This window comes from Dromiciops gliroides, chromosome 2 (assembly GCF_019393635.1).
Source record: "Dromiciops gliroides isolate mDroGli1 chromosome 2, mDroGli1.pri, whole genome shotgun sequence".
Taxonomy (NCBI): Eukaryota; Metazoa; Chordata; class Mammalia; order Microbiotheria; family Microbiotheriidae; genus Dromiciops; species Dromiciops gliroides.
The window spans coordinates 573,616,564-573,643,889 of record NC_057862.1 but is presented as its reverse complement, the minus strand read 5'-3'; the positions used below and the strand labels follow the sequence as shown (position 1 = coordinate 573,643,889).

General features: G+C 36.6%; 1 protein-coding gene across 1 annotated transcript in view; it reads right to left on the bottom strand.

Moving 5' to 3' along the window:
- Positions 1–4,609: 4,609 nt before the first annotated feature.
- TMX4 (thioredoxin related transmembrane protein 4) overlaps positions 4,610–27,326 on the bottom strand; it is a 99,443-nt gene continuing 76,726 nt past the window's right edge. Inside the window, exons 7-8 of the mRNA XM_043984646.1 lie at positions 12,391–12,454; positions 4,610–9,174 (exon numbers count right to left, since the gene is read on the bottom strand). Coding sequence (XP_043840581.1) covers positions 8,864–9,174; positions 12,391–12,454 — 375 coding nt within the window. The 3' untranslated portion in view covers positions 4,610–8,863. The remainder of the gene's footprint in view (positions 9,175–12,390; positions 12,455–27,326) is intronic.

Genomic DNA, 27,326 nt, shown 5'->3' with positions numbered 1-27,326 from the left:
TTGTCAGTTTCTGTTTGTATACTCTTCTTCAGACACTCCAATTATGAAAAATTCCTTCCCCCACCTCCTCCCTTCTACAATACTGTTCCCTTTCCTCTCCTAAAACCCTAAGAACAGAACCAATCCACCCATAGGTTCTCTATTTTTCTAATTGAACTCCTGTAAAACCCTTTGAAGACATTAATATTCTAAAGGGACATTTGTTTCATCTCCCTCATTAGAACGTTAGCACTACATCATCATACTGGTCCTTTCAATTTCCCATCCTACGTTTCTCTGGACTCTTGTATTTGAACTTTGAAATTGAATGGTTTTACTCAGCTCTGGTATTTTCTTTTTTTTTTTTTTCTTTTTTTTTTTTTTTGCGGGGCAATGGAGGTTAAGTGACTTGTCCAGGGTCATACAGCTAGTAAGTGTCAAGTGTCTGAGGCCGGATTTGAACTCAGGTACTCCTGAATTCAGGGCCGGTGCTTTATCCAATGCGCCACCTAGCCACGCCCCCTGCTCTGGTATTTTCAACAGAAGCTGAAAAGTCTTCTATTCCATCAACAACCCATTTTCCCCCCTAATTGAATATTCAGGTTTTCAAAATATTATTATTTTTTTTTTGGTGGGGCAATGAGGGTTGTGACTTTCCCAGGATCACAAAGCTAGTAAGTGTCAAGTGTTTGAGGCCGGATTTGAACTCAGGTCCTCCTGAATCCAGGGCTGGTGCTTTATACACTGTGCCACCTAGCTGCCCCCCAGAAGTAATAATCTTGATGGTATGAATGAAATATGCATTAAGTGATTACTATGTTAAAAAAAATACTGTTAAATAAAAGCACTGAAGATATAAATAGAAAAGTAAGATAATCTACACAATTCCAATCAGCTAAAGGCCCATTCCCCTACCCCTTGCCCCCCTAGGTTTTGTTTGTTTTGTTCAGTCATCTCTGATTATTCATGACTCCATTTGGGGTTTTGTTGTTATTAATTTTTGGTAAAGATACTGGAGTGTTTTTGCCATTCTCATTTGAAAGAGGAACTGAGGCAAATAGGGTAAGTGACTTGCCCAGGGTAGCACAGCAAGTAAGTGTCTGAAACCAGATTTGAACTTAGAAAAATGAGCCTTCCTGATTTTAGCCCCAGCACTCTATCCACTGCACCACGTAGCTGCCCTAGAATTGGAAGGTGATTTATTCTTGGTTGTAAGTCTATATATTTTGCCTTTTGGAATATTGTATTCCAAGATTTCCTCTCATTTAAACTAGAAGCTACCTCTTACTAAGCTAGTCATCTTGGCTGAAAGTCCCTCTTCTATATGCAATTTTTAGTGGTGGTAACATGCCCTGCAAATGCAACCTAAGTTTACTTCTTTGATATGCTGTGTGTCCAAGATTTTGGAGTTGCATCCTGGGACACCATAGATGAACTTCTGTTTTTCCCAAAGGCCAAGGTTATATGATAAACAGGAAGAAAAATTGAGAACCCCAAAGCTGAGCAAGTTTCCTGGCACATTTCATGGCTACTCAATTTCTTTTGCTGTCATCGACATCCCAAAAGATGGATGATTTGATAAATGTATACCAACAAATGAATGCTATGTGAACTTAGCTTCAATACCTTCTCTTGCTCAAGACAGGTAGAGAGGAAGTTTCTGAAGTTTCATCATGTTCATTCTTATCTAAATTCTTCTACTATCACCCTCATTGCTCATAGAAACTAGTACATAGTAGCACTGGTTTGTGAGAATTCCCAAAAGAATAATCAGTAGTTAATAGAATATATAATATAATTTGTATAATGTTTTGTGGTTTAGAAAGAGCTTTACAAATATTATCTCATTTTATCCTTACAACAATCCTTGGAGATTGAGGATATCACTATGTGCATTCAACAGATGAGGAAGTTGAGGCAATCAGAGGTTAAATGGCTTGTCCAGAGTTACATAGCTATTAAAAAAAAGGCTGTATGTACTTGCTGACTCCAGGTTCAATACTCTATCCACTGTACCACCTAACTGCTTCTTAGAATATCTCTTAAGTATTTTTAATCCTGAAAAAACAAACAACAACAAAACAAAACCACTTTCAATTCCATCAGTAAGGGCTTTGGAAATAGTTTTAAAAAAATTTAAGTTGCCTTTTTTTTAACCACCTGTATAATACATCTCTTAATTTTGTATTATAACTACAAATTTAGAAATCAATAAATTATTAAGAAATGTTTTATTCTACTTTTCACAGTTACCTCAGACATGCATACAAAAACACAAGAAAACTTTAATATTTTGAAGAATTAAAAAAAATTTAACATTTCATGACTGGTAATGTAGATTGGAAAGTGCTCCATTTCTTTATTTTAAGTGCTTTCTCCTTTGACTAAGGAGACTACAAAAAAAAAGCACCTTAGAGGGGCGGCTAGGTGGCGCAGTGGATAGAGCACCGGTCCTGGAGTCAGGAGTACCTGAGTTCAAATCCGGCCTCAGACATTTAACACTTACTAGCTGTGTGACCCTGGGCAAGTCACTTAACCCCAATTGCCTCACTAAAAAAAAAAAAAAGCACCTTAGAAACAGCACCAAGGAGATCCTGGTCTTCCAGCATTAATCAAAATATACAGAGAAAAGAATTCTTTGTTCCCCAATTTTTTCTTTCACTAGAAAGAATAATGTATAGAAAAAATGCCAGATATAACTTCTTTATATATTTTCAATGAGAATAGTTCTAATCTTTCATTGGTTTGACCCACCTTCCATAAAAAAAGAAAAAAGAATAAATTTCTATTTTTATGCAAATACCAGCAAAATATAGTGTTTCATACAAAACTAAGTGATGTAAGGACTGTAGGTTTTTGAATGAAAAAGGTGATTTGGCTATTTCAGTTCCTTTCTGGTGGTCCAACCTTATGGCTGATGGTAATATGGTCTTGAGTCAGGAAGTGATGCTAGGAAAGCCATGCAGACAAGCCAGTGTCAAAAGAAGCTCAGAATGCTAGAAAGGCATTATAAAAGTGGCTGGAAGGCAGATAATAATACATTTCTTCTAAAGAATGCAACACAATTCCAGACATTCTCTCATTTGTCTGTTCCACTAAAATTCTACCCTGCCCTCTTGAAAGCTGAAGTAGTAAAGCTCTGGCAAGTTGGTAAGTTCTAGATATAAACCTGAAGCTGAACCAGGTCTGCCATCTGAGGGCCTGCCTGGATCAATTTTCAGAAGCCAGTGGAAAGAATGGCTATAGGGCAATTACATTTTGGGTCCATATATTAAATCTTGGAGCAGTTATGAGCTAGATTGGTGGAATGAGTTCTAAGACTGATGAAACTAGGTATTTGAAATTCTGAAGTATCTCATGGATTCATAAGGAACTAAAAAAAAAAACTAAACTAAAAAAGAACTAAGGGCAAAAGGAAAAGGTTTAAGACAAAAGTAAGTTTGTAAACTATTCATCAGGCATTCTGGAAAGCACAATCCACAGAAAGTTTCCACAGAGAATATCCACATTTTTATAGAGAGGGAAGCCATGGCTTATAGAGAATCAATGTCTTTCCCTAGGCCAGAGAACAAATTGATGAAAGCTGAACAAAACACTTAGATCTCGTCTCTAAGCTAACATAGCTTGGTGTTCTACCTAACTTTCAATCTATGCTGTTTCCATTTTTCCACATTGATAAAACACTAAGTTGTGTGTCTAGTTATTTTCACTTTTGTTCTCCTCTCCCACCTTGTTTTTCACACAAAGGAAGCCACCAAATACTCATATACATCTTTGCATCATCATGTAGTTTGCCAGGAATATTTACCTTCTTTTGTGCTTTTTCAATGCCACACGGCTGGTGATTTACCATTAGAATGTAAGGAAGTGTGAAGGGCAGTTGTCTATCTCTAGGTCATTGGCTCTATACTCTTATGATTGAGACCATGACTGAGGTGTACTCTTTCCAGAAGAGGTATCATCATTCTTAGTTCCCATCCCAGTTAATCTCAAAAGGTTATATAAACAGGCTGGGTTTAGGCAAATTGGAAACCTTGGGGAATGGGGTTTGTTAGAATTTTAAATATGCCCTTGACCAGATTTAGACCATCCAGAGGTACAGCAGATGAAATGCATGGGGGAGGGGAAGGAGAGGAGGAGAGATAGGCAGGGGGAGAGAGAGAGAGAAAAAGAGAGAGGATGGAAGAAAACCAATCTTGAAGAAATTATAAGGGAGAGCAAGTGAAGAGAGGGGTACAGGAAAGGGGAAAAACAGGGAGAGAGGCAGGAGAGAGGAAGGGAGAGAGGAGGGAGAGGGAGGGAAAAGGTGAGGAAGGAGGAAGAATGGGGATGAGAATGGGGAGAGAAATCAGTAATCACTGAATGGTATGTCAATTTAATTAAGCCAGTATTCTATAATATCTAAAAGTTTGAAAGCTTTCATGCAAAAGTAATGTATTTTGACTACAGTCTTTGGTTTTTATATAGCAATGCTTCAAAATTGTATCTTGCTTTCTCATTTCATCTTCTTACATAAGCCATTTGAAACTGTAAAAAAAAAGTGATAGTATAAATTCATAAGATTTACACAAAGCACCATAAGGAAAATCAATCATTAAATATCACTGCATTAAAGAATCAAAAGTAGCCACAGAGTTTAAATAGTAAATTTATAAGGTATTGCAATACAAATATGCAATAGTATGTCTGCTGAACTTTAGTATAAAAAGATTGCATTTCCATGAAAAAAGCTGTGTAACATAAATATCATTTAACATTTGTAGCCAATACAAAAAAGTCAAAGCTGCATGATTCATATACATTAGTTACCTTCTACCTCAAACTTTCTTTATAATAAGTAAACTGATTAGGAGAAAGCTTAGTTTAACCATGCTGGTAATTAGTTTCATGATGTTAATAGAGAAATGGTTTTCTCAAAGATCTCTTATCCCAATCAGTCATGTAATAACACACACTATATTGAATAAGTTAATTCTACATTTCAATTTTTCAAAATAAGCTGTGGTTTTCTCAAGTGAATAAAAACACATGAATGAGGTAAACAAAATGTAACAATAAAATAATTTTACTGTTGGCACAGAAGACAAAGGCAAATATTTTTGAAAACCTTGGCAATGTGGCAGCTTGAATAAACTATTCATCTATAATACTGACAGAAACAACACTTCAATATTTAATTGAGATGAAGGATGCCAAAGAAAAATAAAATAGTCATTTTAGAACAAAACACCAACCTACATCTTTTCCCTCTCCACCCTGACTTACCCTCTTATGATGCAATCATTCATTCAACAAATAAATCACAAACTTAGCTTATCTTGCCCAGTCTTTACTATCCCCTACCCCTTTTAATAACCCCTTCCACCATCACTTAAAAGTTTTTTTTTTTCCTCTACTACTCAAAGACCAGGTCATAAAATGTCAGATGCTTAACACTGATTTTAGAACAAAGAACAACCCCCCTCACTCACCCCCACCCTTTGCAATTAAGTGGTGGGTTGGAGTATATGCAATTTTGCAGAAAACATACAGAACTCCCATAGAAAACAACAGGGTGTCTTTGCTAGCAAATAATTCAGAACTGTTCTTTGAAAGCCAACCCTGTTGAAACTACAATTTTTAGAGAATATAACATTTACTTTTCATTTCTTTACATGATTTAAGTGACATATAAATAAGATGGTGATTAAATGAACTGGAAATAAACAAAGATTGCACTTCAAGGCTTCCATACTTGAATGATTCCCACCCTCTGATCTTTCTTTAAAGCTGGAAGTGAAGGTGGGGAGAGGAAGGCTTATTTATTTCACTTTCAAATAGAGAAATAGGAGGAGTGGTTTATCCATAAACCTAGTTTTAAACCATGAAATTTGAAATAATAAGGTAGAAAGATGGTTTGAAGATCTTCAAAGAAGTATTTGTTTTATCCTGTTACCACTTTAAAGGACTATATTCCCCACTCCAAAACCACAATCACTCTATTGCTTACCTATCATACCAAATTTCATTTTACATAATCACAAAGAGTCAGACACAACTGAAATGACTGAAAAACAACCATAACACAGATACTTTAGAAACAATAGGATCACAGATATAGAGTGAAAACAGACCTTGACATTATGTACTCTGGCCTCTCATTTTATAGATGAAGATTCTAAGGTCCACATAGGTGATATAACCTGCCAAGGGTCACATGGGTAGTATGTAGAAAGTCCAGAATTCAAACCCAAATACAGAGCTCTTTCTATGGGCTAAATTTATTTCAAATAATTAGAAAGACCACTGGTATTGTGTTTGTGTAGTACTTGTGAAGATGTTATCTCTTTTGAGGAGAGAAGAATAATAATCCTACCAGAAAAAACAAACAAACAGGATGGAGTGAAGGTCCAACAGATTTGTGATTTCTTAAAGCTCTTAAGTCTATATAGCTATAGCAAGAACAAAAGTACTGAAGCATAAAAGGATACCATTCCCTTATTTTAAATAATTGGGGAGTAAAGGATCAAGTCTCTTTTCTGGGATATATTAAGTACCTTATATAACATTAATATTAATCAGATGTAACTGATCATCAAGATCACATAATATGAATCAAGCATCCACTGGGTGCACGATACTGTCTGAGCCATTGAAATAGTTCAAAAGAATAGATGGATTCTCCATAAAAGAAGTAAACCTATGACATATTTACTCTGATGCTTAGTAAGTTCCTAAGATACAACTGTTCAGTCACATAAATGTGGATATATAACATTTAACAGCCTTAAATCCTCTTTAAAATATATGGAAGCCACTAAAATGTTTCCTATTCCTTTGAAAGAGTTTATTTCTATATTTACTTTGCAACAGCAAAACCATGAAATAAACACTCAACCATGGGACTTCAAGGGCTTAAAATAAACCCTATAACGTCTTGGAATAAATCCTTTCTTTTTAATCATTATCTTTCCAACCCTCTATCCCCCTACCCCACATCCTGTTGGGGATGGAGGGGAAGGGGACTAAAAACAACAATACTAACAAAACTTGACTAACTTTAAAAAGATGTAAACTAATCCCAGAATAAGATTTTATTTATTTTATGAAAATTAATACTAGTTTTGAGTGAGTCCTGTAATACTTCATTCAACCATAGGAGGGCAGAGATTCTCAGAATCATACACTAATTTCCTTGTTCTAATGCAATCTAAAAAGCCAGGTACATATCCAATTCATGTTTTTTGTTTGTTTGTTTGGGGTTTTTTGGTGAGGCAATTGGGGTTAAGTGACTTGCCCAGGGTCACACAGCTAGTAAGTGTTAAGTGTCTGAGGCCGAATTTGAACTCAGGTCCTCCTGAATCCAGGTCCAGTACTCTATCTACTGCGCCACCCAGCTGCCCTGATCCAATTCATTTTTAAAGGTGACAAAATAATTTCTGGATTTTATAAAATCCTTATTATGTACTCTGTTGCATGCAAAAAAAAGCAGGGGGGGGGGGGAGGTAGGTGTGAAAGAGGCCCTACCTTGGGAATCTATGTACAACTTGGTTCCTGATTTTCTCAACTTATTTCTAAAAAATAAATCAAGTAAAAAGAAAGTTTTTTTAAAAGAAACTAAACCCCTGGGTACTTTTAATAAGTCAAGTATTGAGAGATTTACAAAGACTCATTTCTTTGTAGGATTAAAGAGAGTTGGGGGGTAGGCGGGAAGAGAAGAAACCATTTCTCTCATTTCCTGCTCTAGATTTTCACTCATTCTTTCACCAGTCGGTCAGTTCACTAAAAAGGAAACCGTAAGTGGCTTTTTAGTTGTTATGATTACTAAAGTAGCTCAAATGGTGCCAGGGAGCTACTCTAGTGATGGAAATAGTACCACATCATACTGCAGTTCTTCTCACATGACTTGCTTGTATTGGCAAGATGAAGAGGATTTACTGGCTTCAGAGAGAAGATTTCTCAATGAAATATTTGAAGGGGGTGGGGGGAAGATTGCCTTTTGGCAAAAAAAAAAAAAATTCCTCCTGCTAAATGACCACTTCCTTTTGAATCTCTGAAGGTTCCATGTCATTTTTAGCATTTGCTTGTCAATATTTCATTGCCTGTGGTTTCTGATGATCTAAGCCCCTGAAGTCATAATAAGCTCAGCTGATGTCACATTAACTTGTACACTGCTTCTCTGAATACCCAGGAACTGAAGAGTGCTGGTGTTTGTTGTACATAGCAAGCCCAGTCTAAGACCAGTCCCTGTTGTCACAGTGCACTCAGTATATTTTCAAAAGAAACATTGAGAAGGAAAAATGAGAAGGAAAATAATGGAGCATAATGAAGGTGCTTCAGTGAGCAGTGATGAGAGTTAAGCCACCATACCCACAGTTACTTTACTAGGATAACATTGAGGGGCTTCTCAGTTTCTATCTCAATAAATATCTATTGACTGACTTAATTGTCTGATGTTTTCCATCAGGCTGGACAAAAATACTCAAGACCAAATAAAGAAGCAAGACTTCTGCTACAGTTTTTAGGGCACATTTTGTTATTGCTGATGTGTGAAGTCAAGTATGCTTTCATCTCATGTGGCTTGAAGCAATGTTTCTAGAGAATATTAAAAAGGAGTGATGGTAACCTATTACAACCAGAACTTCCTTACCCCACAGATTTTCTCATCACAAAACTCCAAGCAGAATAATGGATCTCATTTTTGATTTTGATTGTCATGCCTAAAGGAGTCTCATTACTACATGAGGGTTACTGCTTCTTAGGACTAGATGTTTGTTATGTATAAGCTTTTAAGAGAGAAGCTGGCTCATGCAGGGCAGATTAAGAATTTGGCTTCCACTGTAGACCAGAAGGGCAACTGACACATTTCTTTGGTCCAGTTTCCTGGAAATACCTTCACAAAAAATTACTGTTCTCCATCAGCAACATGACTTTTGCGCTGCCTCACTGAGTTTTCAGCATCCACATCAGTCAACTGTTGGTCTGGGACATTCCCTCCATCTTCAGTTGCTGATCCTTCATCCACTGCAGAGTCCTCTTCGGAGGTCTCATCATTTGAATTGCTTCTTTCTTCTTCTCGTTCTGAAAGGTCTTCTTTGTCTTCTTCTCCCTCTGAAAGGTCATCTTTCTCTTCTTCTTCATCTGAAAGGTCTTTCTTTCCTTCTGAAATTCCTAGATCTTCAACTGTAAGAGCTTCCTTCTCCTTTTCAATCAGTTCTATAAAGAACAATAGAAGTGAAAATAACTTGCACTGAATACCAAATCAGCATCCAATCAAAAATATTCAATCATTTAAAAAAATTAAAATGAGAATTATTAAACAAGTTTCTAAAAAATAATTCTGGGGGAACATCTCAGTTTATGTATCAACCAAGTGTTTTGTTTGTCTTGTCCCTAACCTTACCTGAATTTTATTTATTTTAGAGACCTCTAATTGCTATCAAAAACCCTAATTTCTTCCTTGTTTTTTTTTTTGCAGGGCAATGGGGGTTAAGTGACTTGCCCAGCGTCACAAAGCTAGTAAGTGTCAAGTGTCTGAGGCCGGATTTGAACTCAGGTACTCCTGAATCCAGGGCTGGTGCTTTATCCACTGCGCCACCTAGCCTCCCCCCTATTTTTTCTTATAACATTACTCACTCTTATGTTAATCTTAAATATTATAAAAACATCTCTGTATTCTGTTCCCAGCATTTTTTCGATTTTACAGAACACTCTTACCCTGCTTTAATAAAAATAATTAAGAACCAACATAGAAACACAGACTTAGAGCTGGAAAGCATCTCAAAAATCATCTATTTGAACCCCTCACTTTACAGATATGGAAATTGATGACCAGAGACCTTAAGTGACTTGTCCAAGGTCATGTAAGCATCAGTGAAGATGGCAAAGGCATGAGATGTTGTCAACAGCCTGAGGCAATGTATGAGATATAGTAGGTGACTGAAGAGTCAAAGATGACTCTCAAGTTTCAAGCTTGGGTGACTAGGATAATGGTAGATTTTTTAAGACAGGGAAAATGAGAGGAGGAGGCAAGAGAAAATATTGAATAGAGTTTTGAATATATTAGTCTGAGGTGTTGGCAAGACAAGTAGATGAAGATTTCTGGCAGTCAATTTGGGATGAGTGATCGGACTTCAAAGGACCTATAAAGGAAGATGCTCTGCATCCAGAGAAAGAACTGATAAACATAAGTATGCATAAAATGATTTTACATATATGTATGTATGTGTATACACACACACACACACACACACACACACACATTTGTGTCTGATGGTAGCCATCTATAAGATGGGGGAGGGAGGAAGGGAAGGAAGAAAGGAGGAAAAAATAAAAGGGGAAAAAAATCACATGATAACTTTAATATATATTTTAAAAGGAAAAACAAGTTGAACAATTATTTGCAGTTTCATTTCATGTACAATCATCTTTTTTTTCCTATGCTACTGTGTTATGGAAATACTTCTCTTATTTCTTCAGCTCAAATAAATAAATAAAATTGGGGTGTGCTGGCAAATAAATAAATATGGGGTCAGGCTGTATATAGGCATCATCTGGGGTAGCTAGGTGGGACAGTGGACAGGGTGCTGAACCTGGAATCAGGAAGACCTGAGTTCAAATCTGGCCTCAGATACTTACTAGCTATGTTACCTGGGCAAGTGTCCCTTAACTTCTCCTTGTCTCGTTTTTCTCATCTGTAAAATGGAGATAATAGCACCTATCTCCCAGGGTTGCTGTGAGGCTCAAATAAGGTATTATGTTTAAAGTGCTCAGTACGGTGCCTACAACATAGTGGAGTATGTGCCATAATGTTAGCTATTAATATTCTCTATATAGATATAGGATGATAGCTACAGGGATGGGAAAGGTCAAAGGTTTTTTCTTTCTTCTTTTCATGTAGGATAAACTTGAGCACATTTATAGGTAATAGGGGAATAAATAACAAGTTGATAAGGGTAGAATGAAGATCAGAGGGATAGAGAGCATTCTAAATGAGGCAAGCTCCTAAAAGAGAGCAGAGTAGATGAGACCAAGAGTACAGTGAGGCTGTTAGCCTTGGTAAAAAGATCCTCCTCCTCTTCTGACACTGAAGCACATGAAGAAGATGAGTGAAGCTACAGATATTTTGAAGTGTGGAGGATTGGATCAAATTGGATCAAAGAGGATGTTTTCAATCTTTTTAGAAAAGTTAGAGGCAAGGTTATCTGTTGAGAATGGGGAGAGGTAGGAGAAGAGTTAGGGAAGAAGTTAGTTGAAGAGATGGGCAAATTGCAATATAAAGGAGAAAGAGAATTTTAAAGGAAAGATCTAGACAGAGTGATTTTAGATATCAAAAAATCATGGGTGGGAGTGGGAGAAAAGAAGGAGATGAAAGAAGAATCTCAGAAGACTTCATGGAGGAGTTGGCACTTGAGCTGAGCTTAGACAGAAGGGAGAGATTTCAATCAGTGGAGATTAGGTAGACAGAGGGTCTATTCCAGGCTTAGGGAATAGTGTGAGATGAAGAAATAGGAGAGCACAGAATGAAAACAAGGGATGGAAAGTATTCCAGTCTGGCTGGAATAAAGAGTAGAAGCAGAATAGCTTGACATAAAAATGGAAAGGTAGTTTGCAACTAGACTCTGGAGAGTCTTCAAAGGTAGGCTAAGGAGCTTAAATTTTATTCATCCAGCAGCAGGGGAGCACTGAAAGTTTTTCAGTAGTTATAATTATCAAAGAAACAACATCAAGTATAGACATCCTTAGACGCTTTATATATCAAGCTTTATCCTAAGCGCTAAGAATATGGTTCAGATAGCATTAGAATCTGGAAGACCTGGCTTTAAGTCTTGACTCAGAACATATAAATCATGTAAGCATGAGCAAGTAATTTAATCTTTTTGGGTGCCAGGCAAGAATATAAATTAAGAAAGAGGTCCTAATTAGCATCACTGGAGGGAGTTTTTACACTGTTAGTTTTTACACTGACATGAATATAATCACAGGTCTGGACAGAAAAAAAAAAGTGAAAGAGATTAATATACATTTTTCCTTCTGGTTTCCAAAATTTCAGAAGTCAGTACAATCTAATTAAGTTTTGTTCTCTATTCTCACAAAAAAAGAATATGTAAACAACACAAAATTTGCTCATCAAATATAACAGAAAAAATCATCTAGCATGGAAAAGCTTTTAAAATTTTGGAAACTAGAGAGAAAATATCCTCCAGTATAGTTAAAAATCTTAAATTAGGAGAAAATATGTAAGGCTATTCTTTGTTCATAGTAGTCTTTTTCTTCTTAGAAATATAACACAGTAAACAAAATAAATAAAAATAGTTTTAAAAAAGAAATTAGGGTTAATTGCTTGATGGTAAAAGGCTCAATTACATTTAAGAAAACCATCAGCACCACATCATTCCAAACTCATGGTATACATAAGCTCATAATGCTTACCAGACTGATCTGTTCCATCTCTTGGTTTAGGTGGACAAAAGCAGTCCGCAAGTAAAACCAGTATCTGAGGGAAAAAAATAGAAAAGACATGATTCAAGGTATAAAAAAGACATTATTTAATATACAAATTAAATATTGTTCCCAAAACACAAACATTCATTTCTAAATAAATGATCAATAGTGAGCAATGGTAAAAGAATATTTAAATATTTTAATAGCCCCTTAGCTTCCCTGTCTCCAATCTCTACCTTCTACAATAAATATATCCTGTGCATGACTGCTATAGTAATCTTTCTAAGATACTGCTCAGATCATTAATTCTCCTGCTTAAATAAAGTATAAAATAAAGTATGAATTCCTTATCTTAAGATGGACGGCTCTCCACAACCTCTTCCTAACCTACCTTTTCAGGCACATTCCACATACAATGTCTTCACCTGTTCTGTGTCCTTGTCAGAGCACTAGCCCTCCCAGCCTTTCTCATCCTGCCCTTTTTCATTTGTGCCTTTGCTCAAGTCATCATGAATTATTAGGATAGACTCCTCCACATCTTTAACTGTTGAACTTCTCTTTCTTCAAGGCCCCAGGGTTTTTTGTGAAGATCATATTGGTAAAATGTTTTGTTAACCTTAAAAAGCTAAATAGATCTATCATTATTTTTGTTGTTACCTTTTTATCCTTATCTAATATTTGATCTTTCCACATATTCTATGCACCATTCTAAGTGGAATAATTGCTTTCCCTTATCTTGCCCCTTCACTCACTTTCTTGCATCTGTTCTTTTTAATATGCAGTCCTCTGGTGTTGTTTGTCCTTCATTCTCAAAGAGAACTATGATTTCAGGAAGTGATGTCATGACTTACAATGAATTGGATTTAAGTGAGAGAGGGCTGTACAAGGTCACCAACCTCACTCTTTGCTCCAGAGCCAAAGCGCTTTACCAATATTCTCACAATATTTTATTATCACAATAACCCTGGGAGATTGGTGCTATAATTATTCCTCATTATATAGATGGGAAACCGAGGTAGAAAGAAGTTAATTTGCTTGCCCAGGATCACAAAGTTGGTAAGTGTCTGAAGCTGAATTTGAACTCAGTAGTCTATGCACTATGCAACCTAGCTGCTTCTCTTGGAGGGACTACCCACATCACTGAGATCAAAGATCCACTGAAATGTCAAAGTAAAATGAAGTAGTCTTCCATACAAAACTTTTAAAGTAAGATGTCATTTTAAAAGTATATTTTTGGCTATACAAAATATCAATTTCTTAGAAATAATTTTCCCCTTAAGCATAAGAGAAACTAGTATAAAAGTGAGAATATGCTAGCAGGAGAGAGATATGGTTTTCTCTTCCTTGTACCAGAAATGGAAGAATAAGAACTACTGATATTTCTGACTGAGATGGCAGTCTTTTAAGATGGTGAGGAGTCCAGATTGTCTACAAATACCCCAATAAAGCACTATAAGTGTTTCAGAAAAATTAATGATAAAAAAAACAAAAAACCCCAAAGAGCAACAGGTATCAGCTCCTCTATGCAGTCCAAGACTGCAGAGACCTGCAGTGGTTCTGAGCAGAGACAACCCAGGGTAGGTGGGAAGCATAGCAAATCCGTAGCCTAAAACTACAGCAGGAAGCAGGCAGCCAGACTAGCACCCTGGAAGCTCTTTCTGAGCCATAGTACAAGATAGGGATAGACCATCATGGAGGCATATTCCCATAGGATAGAGATAAAGGCTTATGACCAAGAATAACTTATCTAGCAAAATAAAGTATAATCCTATGGTTGTGTATGTGGGTGGTGGAGGGGAAGAGGGGACGGAGGGGAAGGATGGAAAGAAGGACCTGTAGTAATATTGAGGACTTTCAAGCATTCTTCATAATAATAAAAAAGACCCAGAAATTAATATAAGCTTTGAAACACAAACATAAGAGTCAAGATAAAACAAGAAAGATAAATGCATTGGAGCATTTAGAACTGGGTATACAATGAATGATGAAATGCATACATGATCACATAGTCTATTAAATGTCAATGTTTGCTATGAGGGTGAATCCACAAGATTTTATTGCATTTAGGTAAATGGAAAACAGTGTTGGTGCTGAGAAGCTCATGAAACACTCAAATCTTTAGTGCTAAGTGAGCATTGCTGTTGCTATTTCCAACACCATTCCACCCAAGGACTCTTTGCCTTATCTTATAGCCGGTGCCTACTCTTACATTAAAGTCACCCAGAATCACAAGCCTGTCCTCTTTTGCCACACTGTTGATGGTAGCATGGAGCTTTTCTGCAAGTGGCAATCACATTGTGATGAGTCTGTCAGTCCCTCCTCTTGGTATGCATACAAGCTTGATGACTAATTTTGATTGCAAAGCCTATGCCATTACTGTAGCCACTTCAGGAAAACATGTATCCATCTCTGACTGGTAAGTTGACCATCATTTGGCAGTCTTGTTTCACTCAGAGCTGCTATTTGGATGTAATCCCTTTTTGCAGATGATATAATGATATACTTGGAAAACCCTAGAGATTCAACTAAAAAGTTAGTTGAAATAATTAATAATTTTAGCAAAGTATCAGGATATAAAATGAGCCCACATAAATCATAAGCATTTTTATATACCACCAATAAAATTCAGCAAGAACAGATAGTAAGAGATACTGTATTTAAAATAACTATAGACTGTATAAAATACCTGGGAGCACACATGTCAAGACAAAGCCAGGAAATACATGAACATAATTACAAAACACATTTTTTATAAATAAAATCAAGTTTAAATAACTGTAGAAATATTAATTATTCATAAGTGGGCAGAGTCAATATAATAACAATAACAATTCCACCTAAACTAATCTACTTATTCAATACCATCCCAATTAAATTACCAAAATATTATTTTATTGAACTAGAAAAAATAATCATAAATTCATTTGGAAGGACAAAAAGGCAAGAACATCAAAGGAATTAATGAAAACATACAAAGAAAGGAGGTTTAGTAGTACCACATCTTAAACTATATTGTAAGGTAATGACTATCAAAACTATCTGGTACTGGCTAAGAAATACAAAGGTCGATCAATGGAACAAAGTAGACATATATAAAACAAGTAGTAAATGATTATATTAACTTTGTGTTTTACAAATGTAAAGATTTAAGTTTGGAGGACAAAAATTCAATATTTGGTAAAAATTGTTGGGAAAACTGGAAAGAAGTCTGGCAGAAATTGGGCATAGACCAATACTTACACAATTTACCAAGATAAGGTCAAAATGGATGCATGACCCAGATATAAAGAGAGCTATCATAAGAAACTCTGAAAAACATGGAACTTATTGACTATCAAACTTAGAGATAGGGGAGGAATGTATGAATAAGCAAAAGATAGCATTGTGAGGTATAAAATGGGTAATTTTGATTACATTACATGAAAAGGGCTTTGTACAAAAAAAAGGAAAATAAATGTTGGAGAAGATGTGGAAAAATTAGAACATTGATGCATTGTTGGTGGAGTTATGAACTGATCCAACCATTCTGTAGAGCAATTTGTAACTATGCCCAAAGGGCAATGGGACTGTGCATACCCTTTGACTAGGTCTGTATCTCAAAGAGATCATAAAAAAGGGAAAAGGATCCATATGTAATAAAATATTTCAAGCAGCTATCTTTGTGGTGGCAAAGAATTGGAAATTGAGGGTAAGCCCATCAATTAGGGAATGACTGAACAAATGGTAGCATATGAATGTAATGGAATACTACTGGGCTATAAGAAATAGTGAGCAAGCAGATTTCAGAAAAACCTGGAAAGATTTAAGTGAACTGAGCCTGAGTGAAGTGAACAGAACCAGGAGAACATTGTATACAATAACAGCAGCATTGTGTGTTGATTAGCTGTGATAGATTTAGCTCTTCTCAGCAACACAATGATCCAAGACAATTCCAAAGGATTCATGATGGAAAATGCTCTCTATATCCAGAAAAAAAAAATTGTGGAGTCTGAATGCAGACTGAACCATACTATTTTTTTCCCTTTTTTGAGGTTTTCCCCTTTTGTTCGGATTCTTCTTTCACAACATGACTAATGGGAAAATGTTTAATGTGATTGTACATATGTAACCTATTGCTTGCCATCTTGGGGAGAGGGGAGGGAGGGAAAAAAATTTGGAACTTAAAATCTTATAAAAACAAATGTTGAAAACTATCTTTACATGTAAGTGGAAAAAATACTATTAAGATTGAAAAAATATTTTTTAAATTAAAATAGGTTTTGTACAAATAAAACCAACGTAGCCAAAATTAAAAGAAAAACAGAAAATTGGGGAAATTTTTGTATAGACAGTGGCTTAGATTAACAGTCTCATCTCAAATATATAGAGAATTTTGTCAAATTTATATGAGTCATTCCTCAATGGATAAATGCCAAAGGATATATGAATAGGCAATTTTTCAATGAAGAACTCAAAACTATATATAGTCATATAAAAATGTTCTAAGTCATTATTGATTAGAGAAATTCAAATTAAAACAGCTTTGAGATATCATCTCATGCCTATCATATCAGCTAAAATGACAGAAGGGGAAAATGATAAATGTTTGAAGAGCTGTGGAAAAATTGGGACATCAATACACTGTTGGTGGAATTGTAATGATCCAACCATTTTAGAGAGCATTGTGGAATTGTGGCCCAAGAGCTATTAAACTGCTTATACCCTTTGACTGGGCAATGCCACTATTGGGTCTGTTTCCCAAGATAATCAGCAAAAAAGGAAAAGTACCTATATGTTCTAAGATATTTATACCAGCTCTCTTTGTGCTAGCAAAGAACTGGAAATTGAGGGGATGCTCATCAATTTGGGAATAGCTAAACCAGTTGTGGTATATGATTGTGATGGAATACTACTGTGCTGTAAGAAATGATGAGCTGGTTGTTTTTAGAAAAACATGTAAAGACTTGCATGAAATAATGAAAAGTGAAATGAGCAGAACCAAGAGAACTGTGCATACAGTAACAGCAATATCATTTGAAGAATAATGGTGAAGAACCAAGTTAGGTCTGAGTTCTATAAATACTCAAATCAACTACAAAAGAGTTATGAAGGAAGATGCTATCTATCTCCAGAGAAAGTACTTATAAATAGAAGCACACATAGTATGGTTTTATATATATTTATAAATCTATGTCAAACAGTGCCCTTTGCTATTGTAGAGGTTTAGGGGGGGAGGGAGACAGTTCAGAACTTGATGTAACAAAAATATAATTAATTTAATTTTTAAAAAACGAAAACCAGAGAAGAGATTAATAAAACTGAAAGCAATAAAATCCATTGAATGGATATGCAAATCTAAGGGGGGAAGTTATTGTTATTGTTCTTATTGTTACTTTACAGGGTTGGGGACGATGGTGGTGGGGCAGTACTGACATAAAGGAACTGGGATTATTGTAGGATCACACATTATATCAGGAAGGAATTCCAGAGGTCATCTAGTCCCTAGTTTCTTAAACTGTGGGTCACAATCCTGAATGGGGTCACATAACTGAATGTGGGTTCACAAAAAAAATTTGGGGGGCAAAAAGGGGTCATGAGTGGATAAAGTTTAAGAAGACCTGATCGAGTCCATTTCCCTCATTTTACAGATGAGGAAATTATAGGTATAGATCTTAAGTGACTTATCCAATAACACAGATCCTAGTAAATTTAGCAGAGCAGGAATTTGAACTCAGGTCCTCTGACTCGAAATCCAAGATTCTTTTCACTGTACCAGTCTGCTTCTTTTTTATGGAATCATAAAAGGAGGCAGCACGGTATAGTAGATAAAGGGAAAGTCTTGTAGACAGGAAGTTCAGCCTCAGGCACATACTATCTCTGTCATACTAGCCAGGTCACTTAATCACTTTTCCTTTAGCCAACTGGCTTGCATTGGCAGAGTGAGTTTCCTCATCAGGGAATTCCGTAAGCCAATGAAATTACAAAGTTAAATTATTGGTCTTCATCTGTACACAATTTTAGAATTAGAGAGAATCTATCCCTAGCATTTACATCTTAAGAATCGCTAATTTCAGGGCAGCTAGGTGGCGCAGTGGATAGAGCACTGGCCCTGGAGCCAAGACGACCTGAGTTCAAATCCAGCCTCAGACACAACACTTACTAGCTGTGTGACCCTAGGCAAGTCACTTAACCCCAACTGCCTCACCAAAAAAAAAAAAAAAAAGAATCGCTAGTTTCTTTCAAGGGTTGGCTTAATGAAAACCTCCTAATGAGTCCTTTCCTGATCCCCACAATTTCTAATATTATCTCCTCCCCATTAACCTTTCATTTACTCTCTCTATATATTTTACATTTATTTATATGTATATATGTTGTTTCCTTTATAGAATATATGCTCTTCAAGGTCAAGGAATGTGTGATGCCTAGCATACGTCAGGGCTTAACAAAAGCTTACTCACTGACTAAATACAAATCTTGTACAATCTCATTTTATGGAAAAGTTAAGCCCACTGAAGTTAAAGAAATTGTCTAGGGTCACAGAAAGCTAGATAGTGCCTGGGCCAACATTGGAGCTCAAGTCTTCTTAGTTCTTTCCCCTAAATCATGCTCTCTCTGTAGATAAATATGTAGATATAGATATCTATATATTTACCCATACCCCTCCCCGCACACACACTCCCCCCATAAAAGGACTTGTTCTTTTGTAAGCTCTGCATTGAATGTCAATGTTTTCTATCATTGAAATGCCTGTTATTTCCTCCATCTACAAGACACAATTTCAGAATCCTTCTCACTAAGGAGGAAAAACATGAAAAGATACTTGTCTTTAAAACAGAGGTATTCCCAGGAAATCAATTAATCACAGAAAACAGAATGTCCCAATAGTAACTGAGGAATAGACAACTGGAAAGTTTAAATATGTCAGTATCATTATTTTTTCTGATGACAATATTATCATTTTGACTATGTCAATCTTTTTAAAAGTTCTGCTACTATCACTCTACTTTCTCAAAAATTTGCAGTGCTTCCTCATTATCTGCCAAATAAAGTTCATATTCCTTACTTTGGTATCTAAGAGCCTCTACAGTATGATTCCAATTTACGTTTCCCATGTCCCCTCCATATACCTTATGCTCATCATACTCTGAATATGCTTCCCTGCATTTTCCTACAACTGTGCCTTTATTCACGGTATTCCCTTTGGAAAGGTATGGCATGCCCCTCTCCCAGTTTCTATATTCTAAAAGGTTCAGATGAAAAGGCCTCTTCTTCCATGAAATTTTTTGTGATTTCCATTCTATCACTGTTCTAGCCTTCATTTCAAAACTGAAAGTAAATTCTTTGTCCTCTGACCGTTCAAAAAAAAAAAATCAGTGACTTCCTTTAAAGTTTAAATCAGGTGCCAATGTCTCTAGGAAGCCTTCCCTTTCCCTCAGTTTACCTGATAGTATACTCGTGTGTGTGTGTGTGTGTGTGTGTGTGTGTGTGTGTGTGTGTATCTCCTCTAGTATAGTGTAAGCTCATTGAGAATACTTTCTGAAGGCCAGGACTATCTTTTGTATTTTTTAAAATGTATTTTTTGTATCTTCCATAGCATTGCATTGAAAAGCTATAAAAAAGCAATGTGGGGGCAGTTAGGTGGCGCAGTGGATAGAGCACATGCCCTGAAGTCAGGAGGACCTTAGTTCAAATGCGGCCTCAGACACTTGACACTTACTGGCTGTGTGACCCTGGGCAAGTCGCTTAACCCCAATTGCCTCACCCCCCCCAAAAAAAGACAATGTGACATAGAAGAAAAAGGGAATTCTTTTTTCCAAGTTTATTCATAATTCAGCTCTCAGTATTAATATGTTCCCATTGCCCCACTAAAAATTTTTTTTAAATGTTCCCAGTAAAATTAGCCAATAATCAAGTACTTAATGAGCATCAACTATGCATCAAACATTACAGAATGATACAAAATAAAGAGAAGAAAAGAAAGGGAGTTTATTTAGGAACCTCTGTTGATGTTTTATGCTATTAATTTCAGATATTTAAAGTCTTAAATGGCGATGGCCTATATCTATTTAACCTGCCAAGCACAAGTGGGCACTTCAGAAATATTTCTTGGGTTGAGGAGGATTAGCAAATATTTTTGAACTGTGTTTTTCCCCCTTTGGAAACCAAGGTTCCTATGATTATCAAGGGACATCTCAACAAACTGGTATGTCAGTTCCATTTAGTTCTAACAGATGGCAGTGTCACAGATGTTTGACACTGATGTCATCAAGTGCATTTAAATGAGGGCAGAAAGCATACACAAAAGAATAAAATTAGTAAAGGTAAAATAACAATCAAAATGGATATTTAAAATATTGATAAACAAAACTGTATAAAATCTATACTTCATCTTTTCATGGTTTAGACTTATTCCCCAAAGGATAAGAATAAAAAATATTAAAATTTTATTAATCTTGTGACTCACTGGACAGGTTTATATCATGTCTAGCAAAATATGATCTGATGTCAGAAATTGTCTAAATATGCAAAGTAATTGGAAGGATTAATATATTTGCCAGGTTAAATAAAACTCAAACATTTTACCCTTTGTTTGACTATCTCGAATGATAAATCTTTTTGTTCGTTTGTTTTTTGCAGGGCATTGAGGATTAAGAGACTCGCCCAGGGTCACACAGCTAGTAAGTGTCAAGTGTCTGAGGCCGGATTTGAACTCAGGTACTCCTGAATCCAGGGCCAGTGCTTTATCTACTGTGCTACCTAGCTGCCCCATGATAAATCTTTTGACTTCAATATAACCTAAATTAATTTATATAGTTAGTGACATATTAATCAAATTACCTAGAGGATGCTTTTTTAGAACCAGATAAAATAATAACATTCATTTGGAAGAACAAAATATATGGAATCTTAAATGAAATAATGAGGCAAAAAATATGAATGAATAGGGTATAGGATTACTAGACTTCAAACTGTGCTATAAAGCAGAGATCATCAAATTATTTGTTACTGATTAAAAAAAAGAAAAGTAAAACAATGAAACATCACAGAAGCAAAAATCAGGAGCTCTGAAAGCAGAAAGCAGTTGTCTAGTGCGGATAAACCCAATAAGATAAATTAATGGGAAGGTAACCTTTTTGACAAGAACTTTTAGAAAGCTTGGGAAGCTGTGTGGCAGAAATTAGGTTAAGACCAATATTTTGTACCACATAACAGGTACAAAATATATTAATGACCTGTAAAAGGTTGTGCTATAAGATAAAAATTTTTTAAATAGACAAAACAAGGAACAGGAAGCTTTCCTAGCTGTGGTTTAATCAAATATGGAATAGAGAACACTGACTATTCAAAATTAAATTTTAAAGTTTCTGCATAAATAAATCAATTAACACAGAACTAAAAGAGAAATTATAGAAAGAGAAAATATTTGCACCAAATATGCACAACATACAAGAAACTGACACAAATGTATAATACTGAAAGCAATAACCCATTTGATAAGTGGTAAAAGGAAAGGAACAGTTTTCAAAAGATGAACTGAAAATTATAAATGATTGCATGAAAACATGCTCGAAATCATGAACATTAAGAGAAATGGGGGCAGCTAGGTGGCGCAATGAATAGAGCACCAGCCCTGGAGTCAGGAGTACCTGAATTCAAATCCGGCCTCAGACACTTGACATTTACTAGCTGTGTGACCCTGGGCAAGTTACTTAACCCTCATTGCCCCACCAAAAAAATAAATAAATAGAAGAGATAGGATGATAGCAAGAATAGAGGGATCAAGTGAGAGGTTTTTTTTTTTCAGGATAAAGGAAACATGACCATCTTTGTAGACAATAGGAAATAAGTTAGGGAGAGACTGAAAACAAATGAAAGTGTAGGGATAACATAGGAGGCAATCTGTTGGAGGACAGGATGGAAAGGGATTGCATGAACAAGTAGGGTAGGGTAGGGAGTTAAGGCCACTTCATCATATAAAACAGTAGAGAAGGAGAGTGGCAGAAGGCACCTGAGTGATAAAGTACAAGGAAAAGGGGAGAAGAGGGAATTCACGGCAAATAGTCTCAATTTTTTTCTGTAAAATAAGAGGTAAGGTTCTCTGCTGAGGGGGGAGGGGAAGCCATGGGAATTTTGAGGAAAGATGGAATGATTTGGGAAAGCTGCTGTGGAGAGTGGGACAGTAAGTTGAAAACAGAAGTACAGTGGAATTGCCTAGCAGCAGTGAGTGGATTCAGTCAGAATGGTTGCATGATTTTCTCCACCTTCGTTCAGCAGATATGATAAGGGAGTTAGAGGTTCAAAAATGACAGTGAAGCATTGAATTGGTTCACTAAGGGGTCAAATTGCAGAGAAGAGAGTGGCTAGTGCAGGTATGATGACCTGGGAAAGAACTGAGGGGTCAAGGGAGAAGACAGAATGCAGATGTTGAGTAAAGGGAAAAGTGAAAAGCCAATAGATTAAGGTTGGTTTTCACTTTCATTGTGAAAGATCTCTTCACTGATCCAGATAGGTAAACTTGTGCTATAATTTCTAATCTGAAAGCAGGGGGGACTTAATTTAGGTATATGAACTTAAAAAAAAAACCTGATAACTGTTTCACTGTAATTCATTTCCTTTGTAATTCAATGAATTTTATTTTATGCATTTAAAAACCATTCTGAGAAGGGATCCATAGGGTTCACCAGAATGTCAAGGGATCCTGTTAGAGGATTGGAAGAATGAGGCTAAGTGATTTGTTCACAGTAAAACAGCTAATATGTTTCTGATGCTCGATGTGAACCCAGGTCTTACAAGGCTGGTCCCTCCTTCATTATGCCCTGCTACCCTCTGACCCTTCACATAATAGGTGGGAATTTAATATGTGTTTGTTAAACTTAATTAATTTCTGAGTGAGTATAATTCAACTGAAGAATAAAGTGTACCTAAAGATACAACTTGTAGGATAACAGGCAAATCATTTTCATTCTCTGGGTCACAGTTTTCTCATCTGACTAAAGGCTGTGTCCTGCTGATTCCTGAAGCCTCTCCTGATGTTATAATTTCATGAAACCAGAGAATTCCAGGTCCCTCTATAATAATAATCCTTGAAGCTAATAAAAATGTCATTATAGAATGACTGACAAATTGGAATGAAAATGCTCACTGAAACCAAGGCACTTCAGAGTTCTGATTGTTCTATAACTGAATAGCTGACAAGACAGAAGCAACCAATGCTTGCTGAAGGCACAGTCCCAGCTGTAGAAAGGCAAAGCATGTGTATGCATTACACATCATGGGCACTGAAGCATAATATATAATAGACACTGTACTATTTGTATGTCATTATATTTCAAAACCACAACAGAGAGCAAGAAGGCATAATGAGAAGTCTATTCTCTTGAAATTCTTCAACCTCCTCAAATCCATCAACTTCTCTGTGATCCATAAAAGCCATAGAACAACAGAGTCACAAAGGGGGAGCTAGGCAGCCCAGTGGATAGAGTGATGAGCCTTGAGTCAGAAAGAACTGAGTTCAAATCCGGCCTCAGATATTTACTAACTGTATGACCTTGGGCAAGTCACTTAACCCTGTTTGCCTCAGTTCGTCATCTGTAAAATGAGTTGGAGAAGGAAATGGCAAATAGCTCCAGGATCTTTGCCAAGAAAACCCCAAATGGAATCACAAAGAGTCAGACATTACTGTAATGACTGAACAACCACAACACAGTGACAAGTTAGACCTCACTTCTTCAAAGAATTGTACTACCTCTAGGACAAGGGACTTTGAAATTTCCACATATCACAATCTCCTACTATTTCACCACTTTCTCACACTGTAAACTTTTCAAGTGACCTTCTTGTAAACCTTGGCCTCTCCAACTGTCCTCAGTCAACCTGCTCTGCTCTGGCTTCACTTGCCAAGATAACACATGATCTTCCACTTTAATATTTCACTAGCTCCTATTTTTGTCCTTTTGAACTCTCACTACTCCCATCCTGGGGATTCTCCTGCCTAGGTAACTCACGGAAGCTTATTCCTCTACTCCTATTTAATGACCATTTATCCAGGCCTTTAAGGTTTGCAAAATGCATTACAACCATTTCATTTTCTCCACATAACTCTGGAAGGTACATGCTACTATTATCCCATTTTGCACATGAGGAAATTGAGGCAGAGAGAGGTTAAGAGATTTGCCCAGGGTCACAGCCAATAAATGTTTCAGACCAAATTTGAACTCAGGTCTCCCTGTGTCCAAGTGTAGTTCTCTGTCTACTACAGCAACTGACTACCTCCTCTGAGCTTGAGAATTTGCTTATTGTTTCAGGAGAAATTCATGACACTGGGTTGACTTTACCTACAATCTCTTTATTCTCTATAGGCCCCCTTAACAATCATGTTCACTCCCACTGATCACAGGATCACAGATTTACTGCTGAACGGGACCTTAGAGGCCATTAAGTCCAGCCCCCTCATTTAAAAAATTTTTTTCTTTTTTGGGGGGGGGGCGGGGCAATGGGGGTTGAGTTACTGGCCCAGGGTCACACAGCTAATAAGTGTCAAGTGTCTGAAGCCAGATTTGAACTCAGATCCTCCTGAATTCAGGGCCAGTGCTTTTATCCACTGCAGCACCTAGCTGGCCCCCCCTCCCTCATTTTCTAAATGAGAAAACAGAGTCCTAAGAGTCTAAGTGACTAAGACACAGAGGTAAGTGACAGAAGCAGCATGTGAACCTATGTTCTCTGACTTCATAGTAGGTACTCTATGGTTTTAACTACCAGATCTATGCAGAGTACTCCCCAACTCTATACATTCAGTTCCAACCTCTCTGAAGCACTAGACCTACATTTACAATTGTCTACAGAACTTCTCTTGAATATCCCATTAGAATTTTAAACTCAAAATGTCCTATATTAGGTTTATTATTTACCCCCCAAACCTGATTTTCCTTCTGACTTTAGTATTATCACCCACAAAACCACCATTCTTCTGAACGTGCCATATAACTGGCAACTAGGTGGCACAATGGAGATAGAGCATTTGGCCTAGGGTTAGAAAACCTGTTTTCACATTGAGCCTCAGGTACTTGCTAGCTATACTACACTGGGTAAGTCATGTCACCCATCTGCCTCTGTTTACTCTGTCTGAAAAAACAGGAATAATAACATAATAATAGTATAATAATCTCAGGGATATTGTGAAGATTAAATGAGTTAATATTTGTAAAGCATTTAGTACAGTGCCTGACATATAATAGGTACTTGGTACATGCTTGTTTCCCATTCCTTCCTTTTTGAAACATTAGAATGATATTCCCTTTCCCCTCCAATCCGTCCTTCATAATGTAGCCAGAACAAAGCAATGAATGAATGAATGAATGAATAAAAATATTTGACCTTCAAGGCACTAAATAATTTGGCAATACTCTACCTTCTAGCCCTATCACTTATATCCCTTCATAATCTCTCTATTCTAGACAAACAGAACAACTTCCCACCCCACTCCCCAAGCCATCCCCCAACATGCCTTAAGTTTTTTCTCTTTCATAATTTTTTTCACTCAGCTCCCTGAAACTGAAATACTTTACTTCCCTCTTTTCCTGGTAAACTGAAAGAGAAATTGTTTTATCTAAACTATTTATCTCCCATAACATCCAACACAATGTCCTCCATACAGTAAGAGCTTAATAAGTGTTTATTGTTTCTTTGCAATTATTTCTGATTACTGATTAAATAAGAGGATCACTTTTTTTTCCTTTTACAACTTTCTCCAAAACATATGATGTCCTATATCACTTTTACCTTTGAACCACAAAAAAGTTGTTATTTTTCTTTTTTAAGACATCTAAGGGGCAGCTAGGTGGAGCAGTGGATAGAGTGCCAGCCCTGGATTCAGGAGGACCTAAGTTCAAGTCCGACCTCAGACACTTGACACTTACAAGCTGTGTGACTCTGGGCAAGTCACTTAACCCAAATTGCCTCACACACAAAAAAAAAAGACAGCTAGGTAGTGTAGTGAAAAGAACAATGGACTTTGAGTCAAATCCAGGCTCAGATATTTACTAGCTGTACGGCCCTGGGCAAGTTGTTTAACCTCTATCTGCCTCAGTTTCCTTATCTGTAAACTGGGGATATATAGAGATAGATATATAGATAGATAGATAGATAGATAGATAGTATCTATTTCCCAAGGTTGTTATAAGTAAAAAATGAAATGATATTTGTAAAGCACTTTGTAAACTTTAAAGCACTGTATAAATGCTCACGATGATGAGGATGGCCACAACTATAGAATTTTCTTTTGCTGCAGGTTTATTTGAAAAACAATATTTATTAAGTGCTTATGTGAGAAATAATTATTAATGACCAATATCTTGGTGGGGGGTGGTATATGGGGGGTAGGGGTGGTCAGTGTTCTCCCTTTCTTTCTTGGTTCTTTCGTCCCCCTCACTCCAAGGTCCAGTTCTCCTTGAAAGTACGATTACATTGAATCTCTTCATCTTGGTCAGCCCCAACCCAAGCTCACAAGGAATCTTGGATGGAGACAGATCAATTTATCTAGATAGTCAAAGGCTTCTCTGTCCAGGGAAGGGGTCACTGGGGAGGAGGGGAAGAGGATGTGCAGGGGTCAATTTGTGGCCCCATTGAAACCTGCTGTTTCAAGAGTATAAAAACCCTGTGTACCACAACCATGGGGTCTTTGGGCAGAGAGAGATGGTCATTGACCATCCTTTTACTAATAACCTGCCAGCCTTATTAATAAAATGATTAAATTACCCAGAAATTATGTTTCTCATATTTTTAATCATCACACTATTGCCAAGCTCTGTGCCAACTGCTAGAGATTCAAAGACAAAAGCAAAACAATCTCTGTCTCCAAGGAGTTTGCATTCTAATATAGGGCGATATAGAAAATACCTGGGGGAGGGCTCACCTAAATTTTTTATGAATGAGTTCTCAGAAAAGGT